General features: G+C 48.8%; 1 protein-coding gene across 1 annotated transcript; it reads left to right on the top strand.

The window, feature by feature from the left end:
- VAX2 (ventral anterior homeobox 2) lies at positions 1-26,613 on the top strand. Its single transcript, XM_033838579.1, has 3 exons — positions 1-238; positions 19,698-19,885; positions 26,176-26,613. Exons 1-3 carry the CDS (start codon positions 1-3, stop codon positions 26,611-26,613), a joined length of 864 nt encoding a protein of 287 aa, XP_033694470.1.
- Positions 26,614-26,873: the final 260 nt, after the last annotated feature.

The raw sequence follows: 26,873 nt of genomic DNA, 5'->3' as shown, positions 1-26,873 counted from the left end.
ATGGGCGATGGGGGCGCCGAGTGCGACCGCGGCACGTCACGCCGGGAGTCGCGGAGCGGGCGCGGCGGGGACCGCGGCGGAGCGGAGGACTCGAGTGCTGATGCCTGCGGCCGCAGCCCAAAGGAGACTGCCGGGACCTCCGCCTCCAGCCCCGCGGGCTCCAGGGAGAGCGGCGCCGACAGCGACGGGCAGCCGGGGCTCGGAGAGGCAGACCACTGCCGCCGCATCCTGGTGCGAGGTAAGAGGACAGCTCGAAGCCCTGGCCCACCGGACGCCCCTCCCATCCCCTACTGGCGCCTCCGACCTTCCTGCATCCTCCACCTCCCAATTCATATATTCATTCAGACAGTCATCATTCAGTCATTCATTCAGCAAACATTGTTTTGAGCGTCTATTGTGTGCTGGACAGCGAGCTGAGTGCAGGGGACAAAGCGGCGCCCGGTACCGAAGAAATCCCCATTTCACCGCCTTAACGATTCTCAGCTTCCCAGGCCCATCCGGGCGGGTTACTGTGGCGGGGGCGGAGTTGTGAGTGCGGGATGCGGAGAGCCGAGTCCCCGCCCCGCGGCCCTCGCGGCGGGTGCGGAGAAAAGCGTCACGAGCGCCTTGCGGAGTCGGGACGAAGGGGCATCAGCGTCCGGAACCGCGGGAGGAAGAGGCCAGGCTCCGCTCAGCAGCTGGGGCGCTCCCCGACCCCTGCCCAGCCCTGTTTCCCGTTCCCAGCCACGCAGACGCACCGGGCTGCTCCCGGGAGAGGGTGCCGGGACACGGAGGGCGGCGTGCGCCCCGCTCGCCCGCCTGGGCTTCGCTTTCTCGGTTCCCACTTCCTCGCGGCGCCTGGGCGCAGCCGGCTCTCGGCGCGGCCTTCTCCCGGCCGGGCCTTTTGCGTCTCTCCCGTTCTCCCTCACCCTTCGCCCTCCTCTCTTCTTTCCTGGCCATTTCTCTCCGCCGAGCTCGCATTCCCTTCCTGCAAGCGTCCGAGTGCCCAGCTCTGCCTGGCTTCCTCGCCGCGAGGCTGAGGCTACCCCGGCCCCCAAAGACAGCCTCACGCGAAGCTCTAGGCTCGCCTTTAGCCGGACCCGGGCCTGGCCTAGCGAGATGGGAGAAGAAAGGGAATCCCAGAGTCTTGCCTTCAGCCCGTCCGTAGGCCGTGGTCGGAGCCTGAGGTCTGTTCCCCTATCATCCCGGAGTCCCAGGACCGGGAGACCCAGCGCCTAGAAGAGGCCATTCGAGAGTAACGGCTGCCCCGGCCTCCTCCTCCAACTCGCTCCCGGCTTCCTCCCGCTGCCTTTTTCTTGCCCCTTCTTTTTGAGCACCTCTCCTGCAAGCCTAAGGGCCTAGAAAGAAATCAGCCAGAGCTGATTTCCTCGGCCACCGCCTAGGGAAGGGAAACCAGCCTGACTGACACTGGCTCGAGCTCGCTCCAGCGCTAGGACCCCGAGTTTGTCTGATCTGGGCTGGGCTGTGTGGGAGCTACCCACACGCAGACTGGGACACCTTGGCCTGGTCGGGCACAGCCGCTGGGTTTGGGTGGCTCTGGGCAAAGGGGCTAAGGTAGAGCATGGAGGCGGCCCAATGTGAAGTTGACGGATGACCATCTTGGACACAGACTCAGGGACCCTGGTCTTCAGAAAACACAGGAAACTCCAGGCCAGGTATGGTCACCCAGCACTGTTCTGGGTCAGGCTTGGGTCAAAGGACGGTATGGGGAGGTGGTCAAAGGACAGGGTATGGGGAGGTGGTCCCCACCCAACAGGGATTCCAACAGGTATGTGGACCTGTTGGGCACCTGGGATTAAATTAGATCTCATTCCATAGACTGTGAGATGTCCTGGGTACAGGGTGTTAGCAGCCAGCTTGGAGTTCCATTAAGGAAATCTGCAGGGCTTCCAGAAACAGAGAAATCAGCCCCTTAAGCCCACACTCCCAAATTTAGGACCTCAAGTCCCTGTAGGACACTCACCACCTCACACTCCATCTATGGATAGTCATTTCCTTCTGCCTGGACAATTGTGAGTTCTGTGTCCACCTACCATCCCTTCTGCTCTACTAACTCCACATGTAGATCGAATAGATTTTGTGTATAGATGTCAGTCAAATAAATCCTAGGTAAAAAAATAATAATAATAACTCCTAGGTGTAGACTCACAAAAGGTAGGAGTAAAAAATTACCCTCCAAGAGACCACCCAGTCTAGGAGCAACCCACAGCCAGGAAGAGATGGACCCCCTACTGTATGTGGGGCAGCTTGTGTGCATTGGCAGGTGTACTTCTACAAATGCATGTAGGCAATACAGCAGCGCCATTACACTTATACAGCATAATGGAAATAGAGCACAGAGGAGGTATTTGTGCACCTAAAAGAAATAAAAGGTAAACAGGGCCCTCCTAAATCCCTCTGTCCTTTCCATTTAATGACAAGGAGGTTATTACAGGCCTGAGATACCAGGGACCTCATTTGCCGCTAATCCCTCCTAGCCAGGGTCACCTGTGTCACTCCAGCCCCACTGGGCCCAGGGCAGAGGCTCTGACAGATGAAAGGCCCTGCACTGGTGAAGGGAAGTCTGCAGCGTCTTGGCCCCTGGCTGAATGTCCCTCCAGTATGCTCTAAGCGAAGAGTACATTTTACCCTTGACTTCCAAGGACACATCCTCCCAAAGTACCCTTGGAGGAAACCATAAAAAGGGGGGAGGTAGGCGGTTAGCATCTCAGCTGTCAGGTTGCTGGTGGGGTGAAGATTCTGGGAAAGAGCCCCACTCTCTCTGGGTCTTTCTTTCTGTCTCTTTTCCACTCAGCACTTGCTCCCTTGAGGGCTCTACCCCAGGGTAGCAGATCTGCTGGGGGAGTCCCAAGGTGCAGGGGAAGAAGAGGAAAGCCTGGTGCTGGAATTAAGCGAAGTTGGTTTGCAATACAGGCCTTACTACAGCCCTTTGACCTTGAACTAGTGTCTTTGCCTCTCCGTGCCCCAGTTTCCTCATCTGTACAAAGAAAGCATAGTGCTTCCCTACAAGGGCTATGCTAAGGGTCAGAGATGGTGTCTATAAAACTGCAACCAACCGACAGGATCTCCATAAATATTCCATTGAATGAAAGGGGAGAGAACTCAGGAGACTCAAACTGCTTCAGGCAGTGGGCCTACTTCCTCAGAGGCCTCCCCAACTGCACCCCCTGGGCCCAGAGGCTGTGTTAAGTGTTGGGAGGTGAACGGCCAAGGGGTCAAGGACCGGCTAATGAAAGGAGGCCCAGTGCCACCTTGCAGACCACGCAGTGCGGCCCCCCGCATCCCCTTTGAGGAACCCTCGCTCCACCAATCACTCACGTTTCCCTGCCTCTGCAAAATGTGGGTCAGGGAGCCAGGGAGGCTGACCTTGCTGCATCCCCTGCCTCAACATGGAGGCTGCTTCGTGCCACACATGGGCACAAACAAGGCCACTGGGATGACAGACGTACACACAACAGGCACCCCACACACCCCACCGGGGACACAGCTAGGCTTCCACGGGGACTTTAGAGCTGCCTAGGCTGCCCCACACCTCTGCTTGCACAGCCCATTGACTGATGAGGGGAAGGGGTGGGAGATCCTTTTGTCTTATGTTTGGAAAGGACAAGGCGCGGGCAGGAAGCAGATGGAAGGAGAGCCATGGCTCTAAGTTAGCTGCAGCCTTGGGCGCTATGGCTTTTTCGGTTGAGCCGGGATCCCTGCAATCAGAAGAGGTGGGACAACTCTCCCCCCAGAACTCCCAAACCCCACAGTCTACGCACACTCAGATGCACCTACGTGATTCGCAAGTTAATCGAGAGTCGAATTCAACAACCCCTCTGGAGAGAGCCGGAAATGGCTGCCTGCCAGCGTCACCCCACCCAGCAGATGTTACGAACAATGCCTAGCGCTGGTCCCAGCTCACCCAAAGCGTCCCTCTGACCTGCCAGTCTCAAAACCCCAGTCGGGCCTCACCAACTCTGTGCTGCCACCTTGGCCTGAGTGGAGCAGGATTTAGAGGCTGCCGGCTGGGCACTCCCGCACCTTGAGGCCTGCGGCACTCCGGGCCTGGCTCAGCACCCCTCTGTCTAGGAGCAGGGAGACAGGAAAACTGTGGAATCCTTTGACTGAGTGAATGGCTACCCCCTCACCCCATAGCACCAACACCCACTAGCGGAAATGCTTTCATCCGGGAGCCTGGTGTATGTGACCAGTGGCTGGGGATGTGGGAGGACACAGGAAGTCCAGGGCCTCTGGCTGTGGCTGAACAATTCCCTCTGTGAATGTGGGTTTGCGGCAGGGGGTCATTGAATTTAGTGGTGTTGCAGCCCCCTGAGAATCCGAGTGCAGTGATGGACCCGCGCTGCAGAAATGCATGGGTCAAAACACAGCACAATGGTGTTCACCAGGCAGGGCACTGGACGGATGCTGCAGACATGTCTGAGGACGCTGGGCAAGGGGCCAAGCCTTCCGGGGCTTGAGCTAGTATCGACCCATGGGAACAGACAACCCCCTTCTGCAGCCAGGGCTGGGCTCAGCGTTGACCAGCGTCACCTCCCTTTCTACTTGAATTTACAGCAGCCCCTGGACCTAGGAGGACTCCGCCCAGACCTATCAGCCCTCCCCCGGCAGGTTGTGGCAGCTCCACAAGGGCACACCTGCCATCTTCCTGATGGGGTGTTTTGGCAGTGGAGTCGGTGAGGCAGAGTGTTGTATTGGAAGGAGCACTGGATTGCGAGTCCCAGCACCTGGGCCCTCCAGACACCGGACCTCGGGACTATAGCCTCAGTATAAGTCTGCTAAGAGAGGCGATAACCCAGGACCAGCCCGCCAGGCAGTGGTTAAAAGGTTTAAATGATTCATGCAGGGGATTGCATTTTGGGGTTTTGGGTTTTAGTTTTAGTTTGGGGGCTTGTGGCAGGTATTAGGTTTCTTTTATATTTTCCTGGGATTGTATTTGTTTTATGTTTATGCCTTGTTTTTGGCAGAAGGACCCGCATTCTCGGGCGGGTCTGTGCTGGGCCCTTTCATTTTTGCTCTTTATTTTTCTCCTTTATATCCATGCCCCCACCCCACCCCCAACACACACAAGCAGAAGCAGACCTGCAGCCAAATTCATCGTCTTGTTGGTGTGTCTTGCGTGCACCGTTTCATTTTCAGGGAACTGTGCAGGGCGTTTGGCGGCTCCTTGTGTTCTCAGCTCTTGCTGCCGCCCTGGGTGGGCTCTTGAACTCGGGTGCCGGTGGACCCGCTGCCGCATCCCGCGCGCGCGCGCACACACGCACACCTGAAAGGTCTGAGCTCCCAGGTGTCCCACAGGTGACCCAGCCGGGCAGGGAGGCTGGGACTGCATGTGGGTACTCGGAACTGGAGGGGAGGGAACGGACTGCAGCAGCGTGTGTCCCTGGGCCTTTGTACGGTGACACCAAACAGATTGGGTCTCCGCACACTGTGCACCCCCCGTGGCGACAGAGGGCTTCTAAGGCTCCTGTTGGCCCTACGCTCTTTCCTCAGTTATGCCGGACTCAAGTCTGGGGCCGTAGTAAACAACGCGAGCTCCCTCTCAGTTCGCAGTTGCTTTGATTTGTACTTTAAGTGGGCGTGGGGCCGGCGGGGGCGGGATAGAGAAAAGCTTGTGAATTTTGCCTTTTATTTCCTGTTTGCTTAATATAAACTAAAGATCGGCTTGACTCTCCTCGGAAAGCGGGTAGCGGATTGCTCTCCGTGCATCCGCGGAGGTGCGTACCCCAGTTTGAACATCTCTGACAGAGGACGCCGAGGCAGAGTAGGCCTGCCCAGGGATCCCCGGGACCAGGGGTGGTCAGTGCGCTTGGTTTACCCCACACCCCGCGCCCATCCAGGAGGGAGGTTGGAGGGTCTCGGCTAGGGGTGCCGGGGTGGCAGTGGACACTACGGAAAGAGGTGGCAGTGCCAGGACCGAATCTGGCCTACAAAGCCGGGGAGTGGGCGGACCCGGAAAAGCCGGGGCTTCGAGCGCGGCCGGGGGATGGGGGCGACCTTGGGATGCTGCTTGCCACCCCTCCCCCCAGGCCTAGTAAAATCCCCCGAACCAACTCTCCCACGTTCTCCCATGATCTCGCCCTTTTCTTGCTAGTTGATTCATTCCACAAACATTAATGAGTACCTACTACGTGCCAGACCGACCCGGTGGGGCTGCAGGTGCTCAGCTTACCAACCGAGAGACTGCCTCGCAAGCGGGGACTTGCCGGGGTCCTGACCCGCCCCGGCGGCGGGGCCCGGGTGGCGAGGGAGCGATGTCGGCGCTAAACTCAAGGGAAGCGGGCGCCGGAGCCCGGTTCCCTTGATGCCCCGCGGGGACCACGTAGGAGGTAGTCACCGCACTCGCCAAACCCACGCGATCTCCCCAGACGCGTTCCGTACACATACAGTAGGCACTCAGTAAATATTTGCCGAACGAATGAGAGGAGGCGAAACCATCCACATCTCGTGTTTCACGAGGTAGGAGGCCGCAACGCCCCTCCCTGGGAAGAACATCTGTTATGAAATGACCTCCTTATTTTTTGACGTTACAAAGTCGTTCCTTACATGAAATGGTGATGATGCCAGAGCGCAGAATAACTGTTAAAATATAAAGTCGACGACGCCATATTTCTGTAATTTCGTGCAATCCTCAACTTGGGAACCACTGAAATACAAAACCTGAAAAAGTTCAAATATGGTTTGTTTTACTGGTTCCTTGGATCCCCAGGGCCGGGGAGGCCCCCTAGAGGAACAGGAGGCCGCGGGAAGCACAGGGCCGAAAGGGCGGTAGTGAGTCTCCCGGCTTTCTGCAGCTGCTTAGGGTGAGGTTCCACCCGCAAAGACAACCAGGTAAACAACTAGATAAATCCGCGCTCCTCCTCCCCGTCCAATTCACACGTCCCCAGTCCTCTGTTGGAGCTTGAAATAGCCGGGTATTTAAAGTCACGGTTTGTTCTGTGTTTTGCTTGTCCCGCCGCCCACGGCGGAGCTGCGGGGAGCCAGGGCGCGGCGGGTGGAGGACCCCCCGCGAGGAATGTAAAGGCCACGCTCACGATGTAGACAGGAAGATAGAGAAATTAAATTCAAAAAGTAATATGTGCTCAAGGTAAAAACAAACAAACCGAAGTGGTAGAAGCCAGCATACCCAGTTTCAGGTGTGTTTCAGGAGATTTCCTCGCTCTCCTATACAGACAGTAGCGAAAGCGGAATCATATTACATAAGCTGTCTTGCGATTTACCATTTAAAAAAAAATACAGTCCGCAGGGATCATCTCTTTGGCCCGTTTCACACAGTTCCGTGACTGTACAGTACTCCTCTGGTGGGGGAATGCCGGATTCTCCTATCCTCTGGGAGGACGTTCCTGTTATTTTTCCCTGGTACAGGGAAGCATTGTTTGTAACTCTGAAAAAGTAGAACCAACGTAAATATCCATCAACAAGGGACTGGTTAAATTAAATTTTATTATATCTGCTTAATGCAGTACTATGCAGTGGTTAGAGCACTTCCAGATACAAAGATTTTTTGTTTGTTTGTTTGTTTGTTTGCGGTACGTGGGCCTCTCACTGTTGTGGCCTCTCCCGTTGCGAAGCACAGGCTCCGGACGCGCAGGCTCAGAGGCCATAGCTCACGGGCCTAGCCGCTCCGCGGCATGTGGGATCCTCCCAGACCGGGGCACGGTGTCGACTCTCAACCACTGCGCCACCAGGGAAGCCCTAGATACAAAGACATTTATTAAATAAAGTTTATCAAATAAAAAAGTAGTTTACACAAAATCTTACTTTTGTAATATATAACTTACATATTTATTATTTTTCAATTACTAGGGAAGGTGTGGGAGATTGCGAAATGAGCTCTCAATGCCGGGGTCTTTGTGCCCTTGAGTGTTTCCAAAGGATAAATTCCTAGCAGTGGAATTGCTGCTTCAAAAGGTTTACACACACTAAAAATTTTTTTAATGTGTTTCCTTTAATTTTAAAATAGTAACTATTTCATTTGATTCAAATATCAAAAGTTGTTTTAAGCACACAGTGAATAATCTCTCTCCCATCCGTGTCCCCCATCCTTCAGTTCCCACCTGGCTCAAAGGCAGCCATTATTTACTGCTTTCCACTATGTTCTTCGAAATAATTTCTATGCTTATGCAAGTCAGTGCAGCTATATTACCTTTTTTTCCTTTTGTTTTCTACTCATATGGTGACATCTCTATATATTTTTCTGCACCTTGTTATTTTCACTTACCAGTGTATCTTGGGATGTTAAGAACTTCTTGTTAGTTTTTTTACAGACGCATAGTATTCCATTTATAGAGACTGGATGGACCATGATGTATATTATATAACCCGTGCCTTAATGGCAGACATTTAGCTTTTTTCTTATCTTCTGTTATTACCTACAATGCTGCAATAAATCAGCTTGTTCCTTGGTCATTTCCACATGTGTGAGTATATCTGTCAGAGAAGTTCCTGCAAGTAGGTTACTGGGTCAAAGAGTATCTGTATTTGTAATTTGAAAGACAGTGCCCAGGAGCCCTCCATAAGATGGTACCCACCCACTGCCCAGCAACGCCTGAAAGTGCTTGTATCCCCAAATCTTGTTATCACAGTTCACACTTTGTATCTCGATAGATGTTAAGTTGTTCTTCCAGGGGAAAAAAATGTTTAGCAATTTATACCCCCACCTTTGCCCTTTCCCCATATTGGACATTGTATATCTTACATACCTTTGCTAAGAGGTGCCTCACCGACATTTTAATTTTTATTTCTTTGATTATTAGTGAAGTTGAGCATTTTTTCATTTTTATTGGCCAGTTGTATTTCTTCTGCTATCTATTAATTCATTTCATTTGACCATTTTAATTTTCAAATATTCCTTTCCTTACTGATTTGTAGAAATTCTGTATTATGGACGGTAGCTCATGGCTTTCAATATATGTTGCAATTGTTTCTTTAGTTTATAAATTGTTCTTTAATTTTGTTTCTGATGTCTTGTTTTCTGAAATACAAAATATCTTTCTAATTACAAACCAATCTGTGCTGTTTTGCTGTATCATGTAAAAATGGAAAGTTCTTCATTTCCTCCACATAATACACTTCTACTCCCAATATGCAATCTCCCAAACTTTCCCTAGTAATTGGAAAACATAAATATGTCAATTATATATTACAAAAGTGAGAGTTTTGGCAAACTGCTTTTCTTCATTTAATAAACATCTTTCTGTCTAGAACTGCCTCATTATTTTTAACAGCTGCATAGTACTACATTATGCAGATATAATAAACTTTTATTTAACCAGTCCCTTGTTGATGGATATTTACGTTGGTTCTAGTTTTTCACACTTACAAACAATGCTTCAGTGAACATCTTTGTATGCTAATTTGAACAGATTTTTTTTAAAGTCTCATGAGACAATGTGAAAAATATGTAAACAGGTGAGACATTTTATTAAGAAATGGTTGTTAATGTTTCTAATTGTGACAATAGTATTGTGATTGCTTTTTTAAAGGAGTCTTTAGAGATACGTATAAAAATGTTTCTGGATGAAATGATATGATGTCTGGGACTTGCTTAAAATTACAGGGATATAGAAGGAATGGGACTATTCCTGAGTTTATAATTGTTGAAGTTGAGGGATAGGTATATCAGAATTCATTATACTATTCTCTCTCATTTTGTATGTTTGAAATTTCTCATGATAAAAATTTTAAAATTATAAACATCATTTCACATATGTCTGGTATGCATATAATTACAGGATAAAGTCCTAGAAGTGAAATTTTAAAATACAAGTATATATGCTTAAAACTGTGATTGTTATTTCTAAATGCCAAAAATGTACAAATTTATACTCGCAGAAATTGTATATAAATGTGCCATTTCTCCACATCCTCCCAACCCAGGATATACTCAATCTTTTAGAGTAAAATCTTTTCAAGTGAAAAAAAATCTTATTTTATTTGGCGTTTTTAATTACTAGTGAGGTTAAACATATTTTCATATACTTATTTTTCATTTTTATTTCCTCTTCTGTGAATTTTTCATTCATATACTTAGCCATTTCTCTATTGGTTTGCTCATTGTTTTCTTATAGTAGTAAACATTATTTATACATATTTATATATCAATATATGTTATATAAATATACTTATGTAAACATATATATGTAGCATATGTAAACATACAAACGTATACATATTTTAAAATATTTTATAAAAGGGAAATGATCCCTTTTTCTGTGACGTGTTGCAAACATCCCCAGATCTTTTTCTTTTTCTTTTTCTTTTTTTTTTGACTTTGCTGTGAGTTGGAGGGTTTTCTGAACTCAAATTTAAACGTTAATCACATCTCATGGTCATTTCCTTTTGGACTTCTACATTTTAGTTCTCAACTAGAAAATTCTTCTCCAACAAAAGGTAACAATATTATATATATTATATATAATGTATATGTTATATATATTTATAATACAATACTCTTAAATTTTGTTACAAAAAATTCAGTATACATTACAATTTTTGAGTTTATAATTTATCTTTTATTTTTCTTTCTAATGTCTCTTCATTTTTGAAGTACAAAATATCCATTTTTAAAATTTTTTATTTTATATTGGAGTATAGTTGATTAACAATGTGTTAGTTTCAGGTGTTCAGCAAAGTGATTCAGTTATACACATACACGTATCTATTCTTCTTCAAATTATTTTCCCCTTTAGGTTGTTACATAATATTGAGCAGATATTAGGGAGTTTGAGATTGACACGTACACACTGCTATATTTAAAATGGATAACCAACAAGCACCTACTGTATAGCACAGGGAACTCTGCTCAGTATTGTGTATAAGATCCTTTTAATTACAAACCCAATCCATGCTGAAATCATGTGAAAGTTGAAAATTTTTCATTTCCCTCACACGATACACTTCCACTCCCAAGACGTAACCTCCCAAACTTTCCCTAGTAATTGAAAAACATAATTATGTACGTTATATATTACAAAAGTGGGATATTTTTGCACACTGCTAAAATAGTCTCTTCACAGACTGTGATAGTCTTGGCAACAAACCAAATAATAAAGAAGTGCATAAAGTAAGATGGGAGAGGGGCTTCCCTGGTGGCGCAGTGGTTGGGAGTCCGCCTGCCGATGCAGGGGACGCGGGTTCGTGCCCCGGTCCGGGAAGATCCCACATGCGGCAAAGAGGCTAGGCCCGTGAGCCATGGCCGCTGAGCCTGCGCGTCCGGAGCCTGTGTTCCGCAACGGGAGAGGCCACAACAGTGAGAGGCCCGCGTACCAAAAAAAAAAAAGTAAGATGGGAGAAATCTTCTCTCCCAGACCAGCTCCCACTCCACAGAGCAAACAGGAAAGAGAGGTGTTCAACCTGCCAGACTTAATTCTATGTAGGTACAAGCAGGCACACACACAAAGTTTAGTTTTCCCTTTTGTTCTTTATAAAACTGGGTTTGTACACATGTACTTGTTGTTTTCACGTAGCAGGATTTAATGGACATCCGTTCAGGTCAGTGTATGGAGATGTACCTCATTCTTGTTAATGTCAATATAACAGCCAAAGGCAAGACTCTACTGTGACTTTATCAACAGTATTCCTGTTGATAAACATTCAGCTTTTTCCTTTTTTTTTTTTTTGTCCTCTTACAAACTGCTACAAACAATGAGTCTATCTTTATGAAAGTATACCAATATTTCTCAGGGGTAGAAACCTCTATAAAATTTCTGAAACAAAGGAACTATGCATTTTTTAATTTAGCTAGGCATTGTGAAATGACCCTCCAAGAAAAACTTATTTTGTATTAATTTGTATTCTCACCAATAGAGCTTGAAAAAACCTATTTTCCCTCACCTTTGCCAGCACAACTTTCCCAGCCTGATAAATAAAATATGGTATCTGAAAAAAAAAATTATCTCATTGCTGTTCTAACTTTCATTTTCTCTAAGTCCCTCTGAGCTTGAGTATTTTTTCATATATTTTAGCCATTAGTATTTCTTCTCCTCTGAATAACCCTTTCGTTGAATTTGTTAAGTTTCCCACTGGACTGCTTGACTTTATTTATTAGACTATAGAGGCTGTGTGTGTACTAGACATTAAGACTGTTATGCATGTACCATTAACATTTTCTCCCAATCCGTCACTTGTCTTTTAACTGTCGCTCATCCTGCAGAAGCTTTTATTTCTAGGTACTCAAATCTGCCATTTATTTTTTTTAATTCTTCAGAGTTTTTATTCCATTTTTAGAGCTTTGTTTTTTACATCTCAAGTTTTAATCCATCTTGTGTATATTTTTGCATGCAGTGTGAGATAAATTACTTTATTCCAGATAATGAGCTAATCATCCAAAAGCCAGGTCTTTAATAATCTCATCTTTCCTCCAACTAACTTGAAATATCTTGATAATATACCAATTCCTCATATAGGCATGGATTTCCTTCATAACTCTTGTGTCATCATCATACCATTTTAGTTGCTGTAGATATGTAATATATTTTGCTGTAATGGTAATACAAGTATTCTCTCCTCATTCTTTACATTTTTTCTCAACTATTCTTCCATTTTTAATTTTCCCAATAAACTTGAGAATGAATTTTTTATAAGGAATTTTTATAGTGATCACATTATGTTTGTTAAGGCAGGAAGGACCTTGTCACACTTAAAAATCAGCACAGGACTTCCCTGGTGGCACAGTGGTTAAGAATCCGCCTGCCAATGCTGGGGACACGGGTTCGATCCCTGGTCTGGGAAGGTCCCACATGCCACGGAGCAACTAAGCCCGTGCGCCACAACTACTGAGCCTGTGCTCTAGAGCCCGTGAGCCACAACTAGTGAGCCCGTGTGCCACAACTACTGGAACCCATGCACCTAGAGCCCATGCTCCGCAACAAGAGAAGCCACTGCAATGAGAAGGCTGCGCTTCTCAAAGAGTAGCCCCGCTCCTTGCAAATAGAGAAAGCTCGTGCACATCAACGAAGACCCAATGCAGCCAAAAAAAAAAAAATCAGCATGTTAACAGCTTATCATGCAAAGGAACTACCTGGGTGCTACCTGGATGAAGTCGGGTAGGACTTTGAGGGGGTCTAGTGGGAGAGGTAGGTGGAGAGGGTAATTTTTGGTCCTGGAGGTCAAGAGCATTAGCTATCTGTTATCAAGCAGGGGTCATCACCTCTCCCATGGCAAAGGCTCTTTGGATGGAACTCACTCTCCCCTCTACCCCTAGGGCTCACCTCTCTTTGAGGAGATCTGAAAGACAGCAAAACTCAGCCTTCATTCCAGTTAGACTTACGCAATTCACCCTAACAAGACCCTACCCACAAAGAGGCTCTGCAGTTAAGCTGCCCCTCCTTCCCGGTGCTTCCCCCGCAACCCCACCTAGAAAAGGAACAATTCCGGAAAGGGGGCTCTGTCAGTAGGATGGACTAGATTTTGCTGCAGAGACAACCCAAAACTTCAGAGGTTTAACAAAACACAAGTATATTTCTAACTCACTTGATAAGTCCATCACAAGTGGGCAGGGGCTAGTCTTGGTACTCAGAAACCCAAGCTTCAGCTTGGCTCCCGCCTCTATGACTATCACAGTAGGGCGAAGGCGGCGTGCCAAATCACGAGCCAGCTTTTGGCGTGTTCTCCTGAAAGTGCCTGCATCCTTTCCTCTTGACTAAAACAAATTATATGGCCACATCTGATTGCAAAGGGCAGAAAATCAGTGCAACCCTACCACGTGCCTGGAAGGAGTTGAAAACACTGGCGAACAGCATTCATGGCTTATACATTAACTTGACTTTGATGAGTGGCCTTCTCTGCCACTCCTGGCTAAAATAGCAAATACAAAAACACACACTATGACTCTTTTTTTTTTTTTTTGTCTGCCTCGGGTCTTCGTTGCTGCACTCGTGTTTTCTCTAGTTGTGGTGAGCGGGGGCTACTCTTCGTTGCGGTGCTCAGGCTCTAGGCGCACGTGCTTCGGTAGTTGCAGCACACAGGCTCAGTAGTTGTGGCTCGCAAGCTCTAGAGCACAGGCTCAGTAGTTGTGGCGCACTGGCTTATTTGCTCCGCGACATTTGGGATCTTCCCCGACCAGGGGTCAAACCCACATCCCCTGCATTGGCAGGTGGATTCTTAACCACTGCGCCACCAGGGAAGTCCCACACACTATGACTCTTGTATGTTAGCTATTTGGAGAGGGTCAGTAATATCCCCTTATCTTGTTTTATTTTCTTCACAGCATTTATCAGTACCTTTCATATTCGTTTTTAAATTTATTATCTGTCTTTCTCCCTTACACAAGGTCTATGGGAACAGGGACCTTGTCACTTTTGCTCATTTCTATATCCTCAGACCTGAGAATACTATTTGGCACATAGCAGGCACTTATTAAATTGATGTTGAATGGTTGAATAGACACAGTTGTTTTATTTACATAAATGGGGTAGTACTACTTACTTTCTTTCACTTAATGTCAGTTCATATAGATATTGCCTCATTCTTTTACATTGCTACATGACATTTTATAAAATATGAATGGTATAAATGTACCACAGTTTGTTCAGCCATTTCCCTTACACGGAACACTCAGGATGCTTTCGAATTTTCAACATTTTGAACAATGCTTCAGCAAACATTCTTATATATACCTTGGAGCACGTGAGCCTGTGCTTTTCTGGATAAATACCTACTAAACTAAAATTGCTGGGGCAGTAGTTGTGTGCATCTTTAAACTTGACAAATGCAGCCTTAAACGTTGCGACAATTTATGGTTCTACCAGCAGTGAATGGGAGTGTGGATTCCCCAACAGCACATCATTGCTTTATTAATCATCTGCTAATGTCTTTCCAACCTTAAGGGAGATAAATGATTATCCATTGTTGCTTGAACTTGCATTATCCTGATTACTGTGAAGCTGTGCTCATTTTTTCATATATTTATTGGCCATTTGGATATCTTTTCTGTGAATGGCTCACATAAATTACTTGACCATTTTTGCTGCTAGACTATTGCCCTTTTTAAAAAAATTGTGTATTCATAATTGCATTTTATATATCTGGATATTATTTCTTTGCCTTTTAAAAAAAGATTTTCTTCAATTCTGTCTTTCATATTTTATCTTGGTTTTGGTGCCTTTGTCATACAAAAGTTTTTAGCTTTAATGTAGTCAAATACATCCTTTATTTTTCCTTTACAGTCCAGGTTTGCATTTTGCTCGGAAAGCTCTTCCCAAGCTTAGGATTCTAAAAATAGCCTCCTATATTTTCTTTTAATCCCTTTATCATATTATAGTCTATGATTTGCTCTCTAATCCATTTGAAACATTGTCCTTTATGGCGTGAGATGTGAAGTTAACTTGATTTTATTCCAAACGGATAATTTATGGTCATCAATCTACTTAACTCCACTGATAGACTAGACTAACCTGTCCCCATATAGAATGTTCCCTTTATCATAAACTCTGTCACTATATGTACATGGCTCTATTTTGTATTCCTTATTCCATTTTGTTTCCCAATATTCAGTTATTTGAATACCAACTTTACTATTTCTATTGTATCCATGTTTCATTTATTTACTTAATATTTTAGCATAATATATTTTAAAATGAAATACCTACTTTAGCTTCATGCTAAGCATATAAAATCATAGATTTAAATTTTTTCTAGTAAACCCTAAAATAAGTGCATATCTTTTGAAATGACAAAGGTTTATTTATGTACCATTTTAAATCATCTTACAAACCACAAGTGAAATGCAAAGGCATTTGGGGAAACACTATTGTATTCTTTCCACTAATGGATTTGTCAGTTTCTGTGACAAAGCATCATTCTAGCTTCATGGCATGTTTTGTTGTTGTTGCTGTTAATGTTTTATTTTGAAATAGCTGGAAAATCACAGGAAGTTGCAAAAATGGTAGGGAAATCCCATGTATCTACAACCTAGCTTCTCACAATGGTCACATCCTATATAACTATAGTAATGATCAAAATCTGGAAATTGACATTAGTACAATGTAATTAACTAGACCACTGACCTTCTTCAGATTTCACCCATTTTTTGCATGCACTTTTTTCTTTGTATATAGTACTATGACATTTTATCACCATTATAGATCCATATAACCACCACCCCAATCAAGATACAGAAACTGTTCTGTCACCACCAAGAAACCCCTATATAGTCACAGCGTCCCTTCCCTAACCCCTGGCAAGCACAGATCTGTCCTCCACTTCCGGAACTTTGTCATTTTGATAATGTAATATAAATGGAATCATACAGTACATAATCTGAAGGACTGCCTTGGCTTTTTTCACTCAGTATAATTTCCCTGGAGATGTATCCATTTTGTTGTGTCTATCAATAGTGATTGTGGTCCCACGGTTTGTTTGTCCATTCACCTGTTGAGGGACATCTGGATTGTTTCCATTTGGGAACTACCACAAATAACGCTACTATGAACAACTCCCTGTAGATTTTGATGTGAACCTAAGATTTCGTTTCTCTGGGATAAATGCCCAGGAATGAGGTCACGGGGTGGTTAATATAGGTTAAACTACCAGGTCAGTTTCCAGAGTGGCTGCACCATTTTACATTCCCACCAGCAAGGAATGAGAGACCTCGTTTCTTGGCATCCTCACCAGCCTATTGGCACCCTTTTTTTTTAAATTGAGATGCAATTCACGTAACATAAAACTTGACTTTTTTTTTTTTTGGCTGTGTTGGGTCTTCGTTGCTGCATGCAGGCTTTCTCCCGTTGCGGCGAGCGGGGGCTACTCTTCGCTGTGGTGTGTGGGCTTCTCATTGCAGTGGCTTCTCTTGTTGCAGAGCACGGGCTCTAGGCACGCGGGCTTCAGTAGTTGTGGTGCACAGGCTTCAGTGGTTGTGGTGCACGGGCTTTGTTGCTCCGTGGCATGTGGGATCTTCCCAGACCAGGGCTCGAACCCCTGTCTCCTGCATTGGCAGGCAGATTCTTAACCACTGCACCACCAGGGAAGCCCCTCAGTCTTTTAATTTTTGCTACTCTGATACGTATTTCTCCTGGTTTTCATTTGTTTTCCCCTAATGGCTAGTGATGTTGAACATTCTTTCATGTGCTGATTTGTAGGGCCTGTTTGGATATCTGGGGACCGGTCTGAGGTGCCTTTGTTCCATGCTCCTGCCTCTCCTGGCCCTGAGGAGGAGGGCTGCCTTTGTCTGCTCCCCAAGGCAGGAATGCTCCTCTTAGCTCCTCTACAAAGAGGAAAGGGGGGGCGCTATATGGTTTGACCTCAGTGGTCAGGAGCACAGGCTCAGAGCTTCAGGTGGCCTCCAGGACGCTTACCCGGAAGGAGATATGAAGCTTCCAGCACACGTATGATACCCCTCACCCTGTCTCCTGTTCACACCACCCCCCAAGACACTTTTAATAAAATCAGTGCCTGTGGAGCTGGGCTCGCTTGAGTGTTGTGAGGAAAGTTCTGAGACTGGTTTCACAGTTGTAGACAGTATAACCTGTGCAAAGGGGACCCAGTCACAATGGGATCACAAATATTATGCCACTATTTTAAAATGTAGAAAGTATCGGGGTGAGGGGAAGCTTGAGTTGTCCCCAAAGGCCTATGGTTCTACTAAGCCTCCAAGAGCAGGGCGCCCTTCCGTGTGCTGTGCTCTGCCCAGCGCCCTGGCAAGACTAGCCCAGTGGTGGGGGAGGGCAGCCTCTGGGCCATGACTCCGTCCCCCACCCAGGCTCACCTTCTCCCCGAAGGTTGACTGAGAACACGAAGGTGCTCGAACCTCTGAGCTCGGGGGCAGGACCTTCGAGCTAGGAGCCCATGAAGAGCTGAAGTGCACCCTGGAGGAGTGAACATTAACTGGCCCTAGCGGGAGGCAGGAAGAACCGGTCTCATAAAATACACTGAGGGACTTGGAGGGAGAGGTCTCAGGTTCACCCTCTAGAGTAGGGATTCTAAAAGTAGGCTTTACAGTCCTGTGGCTCAGAAGCAGCCTCTTAAACAGCACATCCCAAATGCAATTCCTTTCCTACGTCTTCCAGGGCAATGATGAACACGTTCAGAAGATTCCATTTTCTACCCATGACAAAAGTTTTCTTCACTATAACCTATCAATTGAATCACTAAGGATTACTAAAAGAGGGTATTCATCAAGTAAAATGAGGGTGTTTCTAGACCTTATTAAACAGTCAGTATGAACTTGGGTAAGTGACTTAAAATTTGTTCCTCCATTTCCCCATCTGTAAAGTGGGGATAATAACAGTTCCAACTTGACTGAGACATGCACAAAAGTTTAAGTGCTTAAAACGGTGCCTGGCCCAGAGCAAGCACTGCAGAGATGTCAGCTATTATGAGTGGCCACAGCCACTTAACGCTTCTGACCGCATTGCAAACTTCCACAGTGCATGCCCCCTGGAGATGGGCAGAATTCCTGCAAGCTTGGAGGTTTGCTTTGTTACCTGTGCTTGGTAACAAGTGCTGCCTTGAGTTGGTAAGTTTCCCAGTGACACTCACCTTCCTATGTAACAGTAAATTACTCTTAGTTTAGCTTTATCGTTATTAACAGCACGTGTTGGGAGAGGTTTGGTAAATCCTACAGAATATGATGCTGCATATTTCCACACTTTAATTTTTGACATAAAACTTTTCTAATAACTAGATTTCAAGCCATCAGTGTATGTGGTTCAGACGTGGATCATCTTTGCCCCTATACTGAAAGCTGATGTGTGTATATATGTATAAAACCCCCACCCCAAGAAAATTTGCTTTTGCTGAGTTCTTTCAGTGGGACTATATGGTGAATGTGGGCTACAGATTTTTCAACCTTTCCTAAGTAGGCTCGCAGGGGACACGGGTTCGTGCCCCGGTCCGGGAAGATCCCACGTGCCGCGGAGCGGCTGGGCCTGTGAGCCATGGCCGCTGGGCCTGCGCATCCAGAGCCTGTGCTCCGCAACGGGAGAGGCCACAACAGTGAGAGGCCCGCGTACCGCAAAAATAAATAAATAAAAAATATTAGAAACCCCATGCATGGAGGGCATCGGACCAGGGCCCAGGAGGGTGGCCCTGCTGAACAGAACTAGGCACACAAGGAGTGGCAGAAGTTTCCCCTCTCAAAGGCACCCCAGAAGCTTGATACAGTGGCAATGGTCCTCGGGCTCCTCTTGGGGATCCCAGCTCTACCCCACACCAGCAAGCCTCTTCATGGACCCCAGGAGGGTCTGTGGACAGAGACTGCACCCATACACACTAGACACACATACACACTAGACACACACACACACACACACACACACACACACACACACACACAGGGCTTAAGACCTGGCTCTGGACATTTCCTCTGGTAAGCCTTACCTGATTGATCATATCCAATTCTAATCCATCTTTTCCTCTGCACCTGAGGACTTGGTATTTCTCTTTCCATTTTTTTCTTATTCTGCTAAGGGAAGACAATCCTGACTGGGTCAGACTGAGTCCTTTCTGACCAGGCTATGATGATAGACCTGACATTTGTGCTGAGGCCCATTCGCATACATACATTAGATACAACATACTGCATTGGGTGATTAAGGAGGTAAGGCCCAGAGAGGGTAAACAACTTATCAGAGGTCACACAGCCAGGCCCAGACATGAGGAGCTCCCCATCAGATTATGCTGCCTCTCATTAAGATCCTCATTGGGGGCTTAAATCCTTAACTAGTGAACTAACTTGCCTCTTTTCATGACCCCTGCAGATGCCAAAGGAACCATCCGGGAAATTGTCCTGCCCAAGGGCCTGGACCTGGACCGGCCCAAGCGGAGCCGCACATCCTTCACAGCTGAGCAGCTGTACCGCCTGGAGATGGAGTTCCAGCGCTGCCAGTATGTGGTGGGCCGTGAGCGCACTGAGCTGGCCCATCAGCTGAACCTCTCGGAGACCCAGGTAAAAGGGCAGGGCCAGGCCACTCCATCCCTGCCCTGGCAGCCCAGGGAAGTCCTTGGGGTGTGAGGCCTGTGGGCTGCTGCTCGGAGACCCAGCTTTGGAGTTCAGACATGTACTAGGGAAGGGCTTAAAGTTACAGATAAACCAGAGAAAATAAATATAGTGCTGACAAGAGAAAGCTGGTATATGCCAACAGGGTGTGGGTGAGGGAGTCGGGGTGGCGGGGGGGCTTCTGAATGTACCAGGTGCTACTTCCAGTGGAGTATGGGAATGGGAGGAAGAGTCATTCAAGTTGCCGGGGGGTGTCTGTTGGTGCAGGAGGGATCCTGCAGGAAGGCATGGTGAGGGGTGGGCTTGCTGGGAGCAAAGATTCAGCGGCGAGATGAGGCATTACAAAATTGGGCTCGGGACCTCTCATTTCCCCATTCTGGGCCTTTTCCCATCCTCCCTTCATCCCAGTGTGCCTCTAAACCTCCTGTTGGAGAGAAGGGGTCTGAATGCCCCCTTCACCCAGGAGGGGCTTAGCACATAGCACTGAGCACCTACTCTATGTGAATGGAGGTATTTCAAGCTGGTAATAGAGCTAAATAATAATAATAGTAATAGTACTACTAATAGTATTGGGTTGGCCAATAAGTTCGTTCGGTTTCTCCATAACATCTTAGGGAAAAACCTGAACGAAAGTTTTGGCCAACCCAAAAATACTTCCCCAGTACTTACTGTGCTAAGGCGCTGTTCTAAGTTAGTTGTTAGTTTCCTAACCCCTCCCAACAACCCTATGATGTAGCTACCAATATTATCCCATTTTACAGATCAGGAGAGGTTCTGCCCAAGGTCATGTAACGACTAAGTTCCAGAAGTAGGATTTAGACAAGCAGCCCGGCCTCTTTATGCTGCCTGTAAACTGGGTAACCACCCTGGAGCTTGTCAAAAAAGACTTAGACACTCTAAGTCCAGCTACAGGTAAACAGCGAGGGAGGTCAGTCAATAAATGTATGGAAAGGGCCAAACCAGGACACATGAAGGGAAGGGGAGAGGAAGGAGAGGAGAAGGAAGCAGACAGTCTGGGGAAAGCTGCCAGAGGACCTGTGAGGCTCTCCGAGCACCGCCCGCTGCCGCCCTGGCCCTGGCCTTGGTACCGCCGTCCCGCGGCAGTGAGGTCAGGATCGTGGGCAGCTGGGAGCAGCTGCTGTCCTGCAGGCCGGGGCATCTCCGCCTGGACTGTTTTCCTCCACCTGCCCCTGTAGAGCCCCAAACAACCCGGCAAATGGCCTGGGGCAGCTGGGCCCTCCGTCCAGCTGAGTCACTGGGGCTGGAAACCAGGCTGTGTTCAGGGGGCCTGCAGTGGCCAGGCGGGGCCAGAGCTCCGGGTGGGGAGTCAGGGAGACCCCCTCAGACCCTGAGGTCTAGGCACAGAGTCACCCCTCCTCTTTGCCCTAATTTCCCTCTGCGTTGCCTAGCTTTACCCCCAAACTCTCCCCTGAAACTTTCTTTCCAAGGGCACCTCAGATGCCCAGGCCAGAAGCTCCTTCTCAGTGCTCATCCTTCCCCTGCCCTGCCTGCAGTACAGGCTACATTTATCTGCCCTTGAAGGTCAAGGCCAAGCCCCTTCTCCCCCAGGAAGCCTGGGGCTTACATGGCTTGACCTGTAAAAGTGTGTGTGTGTGTGTGTGTGTGTGTGTGTGTGTGTGTGTGTGTGTGTGTGTGTGTGTGTGTGTGTGTGTATGTCATGTGGTGGGCACCAACCAGTATGCACTTCCCAAAAGCAAGAATGTATTTGAAAGCCACATCTGCTCTTTAGGCCTCCCTGGGGAGCCCAGCACACAGCTGGGCACCCAGTGGGCCCTCAGTGAATCCTCGACTAACTGATTATTGCTTACCACCCTCCTCCTTCTTTCCCCAGTCCTGGGGTTTTGCAGATAATTTATAGTGTAACTAACACTTACTGAGCGCTTCTGTGCACCAAGCACTGTTCTAAGTGCTAGGTGTGTTCTCACTGGTTTAGTCTTCACCACAGCCTCGTGGGATAGGTGTGCAGTTTTTCTTCTGACACCACTTCCAACATTAAATGTGTGGTGTTCTCCCACACCAAGAGCAACCGATTCTCCAATACCAGCTGGGTTTTCAGCAATGCAACTCCATTCAGTTCTGACCCTAACTCCCGGAGTTAACACAGACACTACAGGTTAAGGGCTCAGCCTCATGGGACAGTCCCACATCAGATGCCAGTAGCAAGTCCCAGGGCCACCCATACTTCTGACCAGCTACAAATAGGGGGTTCCCATATCCCCCTCCTTAGGCTTGATAATTTCCTAGAATGACTCACAGAACCCAGGAAAACACTTCTCACTGTATTTACTTTTATGGATTTATTATAAAGAATACAACTCAGAAACAGGCAGATGGAAGAGATGCATAGAGCCAGGTAGAATGGGGAGAGTTCATGGAGCGATCCTCACTGTTCAAGAGACTTTATAACCCAGTCTCCAGCCCCCTCCGCTCCCTGGAGGGGTGGGGCTGAAAGTTCCAACCCTCTAGTCACAGGTCTGGTCTTTCTGCCACCAACCCCTATTCTGAAACTAGGGGTCCACCCTGAGTCACCTCATTAGCATAAACTCAGGTGTGCTCAGAAGGAACTGGTTGTGGATGACAAAAAGCTCTGGGCCAAGAACCAGGTACAAAGACCAGGTGTGTTTTTTCAGTACACCAGAATGGCGCTTTATTATTTTTACGTTAAAGAGAAGGAAACTGAGGCACACAGAAATTAAATCACATGCTCAAAATGTAAAGCAGGCACATTCATTAGCTCTTCTAATCTTTATAAAAAGATGACTTTCAGGGCTTCCCTGGTGGTCCAGTGATTAAGACTCCGCACTTCCGGGCTTCCCTGGTGGCGCAGCGGTTGAGAGTCCGCCTGCCGATGCAGGGGACACGGATTCGTGCCCTGGTCCCGGAAGATCCCACATGCCGCGGAGCGGCTGGGCCCGTGAGCCATGGCCGCTGAGCCTGCGCGTCCGGAGCCTGTGCTCCGCAACGGGAGAGGCCACAGCAGTGAGAGGCCCGCGTACCGCAAAAAAAAAAAAAAAAAAAGACTCCGCACTTCCAACGCAGGGGGTGCAGGGAACTAAGATCCCACATGCCATGTGGCATGGCCAAAAAATTTAAAAAAAAAAAAAAGATGACTTTATGGGTAATATTATCCCCAGTTCAGAAAGCTGAGCCTCAGAGAGGCTAATTAACTTGCCCAAGTTTATATGGCTAGAATTTTGTGGAATTCTCAGTATATTCACCCATACTTTGGGCTGAATATATTATTGAATGCCTGCTATGTACCAGGTGCTGTTCTAGGCATGCCCTCCCCTCTCTGTTACACCCAGAGCTGCAGCAGGACTGGATGGGTAGGAGATCACTGGTGAAATCTTCCCTCATCATTGGTGGCACCCCTGTTACTGCCACTCCCTTTGTACCTACTTGCCCTCCGTCTGCTGGGAGCGGTCAGTGCCACTCTCCACTACATCCTCAGATTCCCGAGGCAAGGAGCCATGACTTCTGAGTCTGTCCTCTCCCTCTAGTTCAGAAGTAGGAACAGAGAAAGTGAGCAGTAAACAATACCTCACACTGAGTGTGGGCCAGGCTAAGCCCTCTACAGGGATTGCCTATTTGATCCCTGCCACAGCCCAGGTTTTTTGTTTTGTTTTGTTTTTTGGCTGCGTTGGGTCTTCATTGCTGCACAGCTCTTCTTTGCTGTGCGCGAACTTCTCATTGCGGTGGCTTCTCTTGTTGTGGAACACGGGCTGTAAGCGCACAGGCTTCAGTAGATTGTGGCTCACGGGCTCAGTATTTGTGGCTCGCAGGGTCAGTAGTTGTGGCACACAGGCTTAGTTGCTCCGCGGCATGTGGGATCTTCCCAGTCCAGGGCTCGAACCCGTGTCCCCTGCATTGGCAGGCGGATTCTTAACCACTGTGCCACCAGGGAAGTCCAGCCCAGGTATCTTTATCCTCATTGTAGAGATGAGAAACTGAGACTCAGGGGTTCTTGGGGGTGGTGCCTGGCCTGAGGTAGGCGCTAGCCTGGCCGAGAACCCAGGAGGCTTCCCAGCAGGGGAAAGGATTGCAGTGACACGCAGAGCCACGGTCCCCACGGGTCTGGTGGGGCCACTTCCTGGAGCAATCAAATTCCAGAGTGACTACTAGTCACTTCCTTCAGCCAGACTTGGTTGAATCTTCCTCGGCCATCCCTTACCCATAACACCTTCCAATGTCACCTCTTCAGAGGTGCTGTGTTTGCCACCCCACCGATAAGATAGTCACCTCCCCGCCTCTCCCCTCCTTATTGTGCCTCCGAAGTGGCAGCCCACACACTGTTATCTGTGCATGCCATTAAGTACAGAAATGGAGAACAAGTGTTTAGACATACACATAGCAATTTTTCTAGTAACTCATTTTAATTGTATTTTACAAAAGTATTGGTCCACGGCAGATTGGAAACTTAAATAAAAAGTGGTTCCTCACCACGAATAGTTTGAGAGACGCTGCTCAAAGAACTTATTGCCACCCGACAGCCACGCCTGTTTGTTTTTATTGGTTGTTTATCTTCTATCTCCCCCTCTCCCGTGTGTCCACTCCACACGGCAAGGATTTGCTCTGCTTCGTGCACTGCTGATTCCGCCCGCCTAGAACAGCGCCTGGCACAGAGTGGGCACTCAGTACCTATCTGCTGAATGATGAGTGAGTGAGTGAATGCAGCAATCAACCTCAAGTAGATCCCGGAACTCCCTGGTCACTTTCAGTTATTGAAACTCAATGCAATCCCGTTTAAAACACCCAACTCACATCTGTTTCAAATCTTTTCTTCCCTCCCCCTTCGCCCACTCAGAACAGGCCTGACTCACTGCTGGAGGGACCTGCAGGGGAAGAGCCCCTCCCATCACAGCCGCTAGAAGGGAGTGTGCTCTGTCTGAGCCACCTGTCACCCTCGCCCACCAGCAACCTCCCCCAGGGTAGGAGGGCAAGGAGAGTGGCACCTTCTGGCCTGAAGAGCCTCATGGCTAGAGGTCTTTGCTAGAGGGGCAGTTGCTCCCACAGGTGGCATGTCAGGCATGGCCCCAGGCAGCCTTAGCTCTGCGCTCACCCTGCCCAGGCCAGCCTCCTCCTCTCCACCTCTCCTTCACCCGGGACTACATGAGTTGCAGCTTCCCTTATGTCCTCTGAGGTTGGAGGGAAACAGCGGGTCTCCCCATGCTTTTCTTTCTGGGCCCTCCACTCCGTGGTCCCTCCTGGTCCTGCTGGCACAGACTACCCAGCCAGCTGCCAGCCTCTGGGCCAGAGGCAGGACCAGCCTCTGTGCTCCTGGGGACACGGGTCTGGGTGCTGCAGTGATTGACAGGTTTTCCAGCTGAGGAGAAACTGTCAGTCTCTCCTTCTCTCAGACATTTCCAGGCCCTGCAAGTGATTCAGGACCCAAAACCTGCTTCCTGGGGGGGAGCACCCTGTCCTTCCCAGAGAAGGGAGAAAATCCCATCACTGTCAGGGGGCCCGCAGAACTGACCACTGAACTCCTCCCCAACCCCCAGCCTTCCTTTCCTTCTACAGACTAGGATGGGGTTGGAGTGCTGGGTGCTGGGTGCTGGGTGCCGGGTGCCGGGTGCCGGGTGCCGGGTGCTGGCAGAGGGCAAGTTCTCCTCCTCTCAAAGGCCTTGAAAAAGGTCTCTTCCCTTTGGTTGGTGGCTTCATTTAGGATGTCCCCAGCTTTGGGTGTGTGGCCATTGGAAGTGTCCCTCACCATCCTGACACATCTTCTTACACTTGGTATCACGTTGAGAAGCACTTATAGGTGATGGGGTGGGAGGGAACTGCTGAGAGTTTCAAACAGGGGGATGGCCAGATGGGCTAGGGAGCTCCCTTCAGAGGCAGCATGGGGGCCGAGACAGGAGGAGGGGGGTGGCTAAGAGTGGAAGGAGTGCGGGCCAAGAGGGGAACTCATCTGTGCCCTCCCACCTCCACCCTCCAGCTGCCGATCCACCCCTCCATCCTAGGGTCAGCATAGCAGTGGAGGGGTGCCCATGATTTGGGGGGCCAGTGTCTCTTATCAGTTCCCCCAGTCAGCCTGATTGTGGGAAGATCTTAATGACAGTCTGATTACTCTTCTTTCCTCTCTCACTGCACCCCTGCTCCCCCCTCCCCACTCCCCTGCCCCTTCCTTTGCTCGCCCCCACCCCACCCCCCGCCACCACTTTGCTCTGCCTGTCCCCTCTCCCTCGCTGACACCCCTCCCCTTGCTCCACCCCAAGGTGAAGGTCTGGTTCCAGAACCGCCGCACCAAGCAGAAGAAAGACCAGAGCAGAGACCTGGAGAAGCGGGCGTCCTCCTCGGCCTCCAAGGCCTTCGCCACCCCCGACATCCTGCGGCTGCTGGAGCAGGGCCGGCTGCTGTCCCCGCCCAGCGCCCCCAGCCTTCTGACGCTGACCCCCGGCCCGCCGCGCCTGCCTGCCAGCCACAGGGGCGCCTCCTTGGGTGACCCCAGGAACTCGTCCCCGCACCTCACCCCGCTGACCTCAGCCTCAGCGTCGCCCCCGCTGCCGCGCCCTCCGCCAGCCCTCTGCTTCTGCACCGCCCCACTCCTGGACCTGCCTGCTGGCTACGAACTGGGCTCCTCGGCCTTCGAGCCCTACAGCCGGCTGGACGGGAGGGTAGGCAGCCCCGGCGGCGGCAAGAAGGCCAGCGCTTAAGTCTCCACCCCCCGTGTGACACTGGGTCCCCAAGCACAGCACCACCCTGGCCTCCTGGGCCCAGAGACGAGAAGGGGCAGCCACACACCCTGCCCCGCCCACCCTGCAGCTCAGAGACTCTCCAGTGGATGACGTTGGTACCGCAGCTTGTGTGTGTGAGTGCAGTGTGTGTGCGTGTGCCTCTAACTGAAATAAAAGGAAAACAATGACAAGAAGGGAAACGGAGTCCCCACAGCACTGCCACTGCCCCGCAATCCCCT

Source organism: Tursiops truncatus, chromosome 14, assembly GCF_011762595.2.
Source record: "Tursiops truncatus isolate mTurTru1 chromosome 14, mTurTru1.mat.Y, whole genome shotgun sequence".
Classification (NCBI taxonomy): Eukaryota; Metazoa; Chordata; class Mammalia; order Artiodactyla; family Delphinidae; genus Tursiops; species Tursiops truncatus.
The sequence above is the reverse complement of the archived record's forward strand: the minus strand, read 5'-3'. Positions and strand labels throughout refer to the sequence as shown.

Coding starts and splice junctions, on each gene's coding strand:
- VAX2 (XM_033838579.1), top strand. CDS start 1: ATGGGCGATGGGGGCGCCGAGTGCGACCGCGGCACGTCACGCCGGGAG. Junction 239..19,697: donor CCGCCGCATCCTGGTGCGAG/GTAAGAGGACAG, acceptor TGACCCCTGCAG/ATGCCAAAGGAACCATCCGG. Junction 19,886..26,175: donor TGAACCTCTCGGAGACCCAG/GTAAAAGGGCAG, acceptor CTCCACCCCAAG/GTGAAGGTCTGGTTCCAGAA.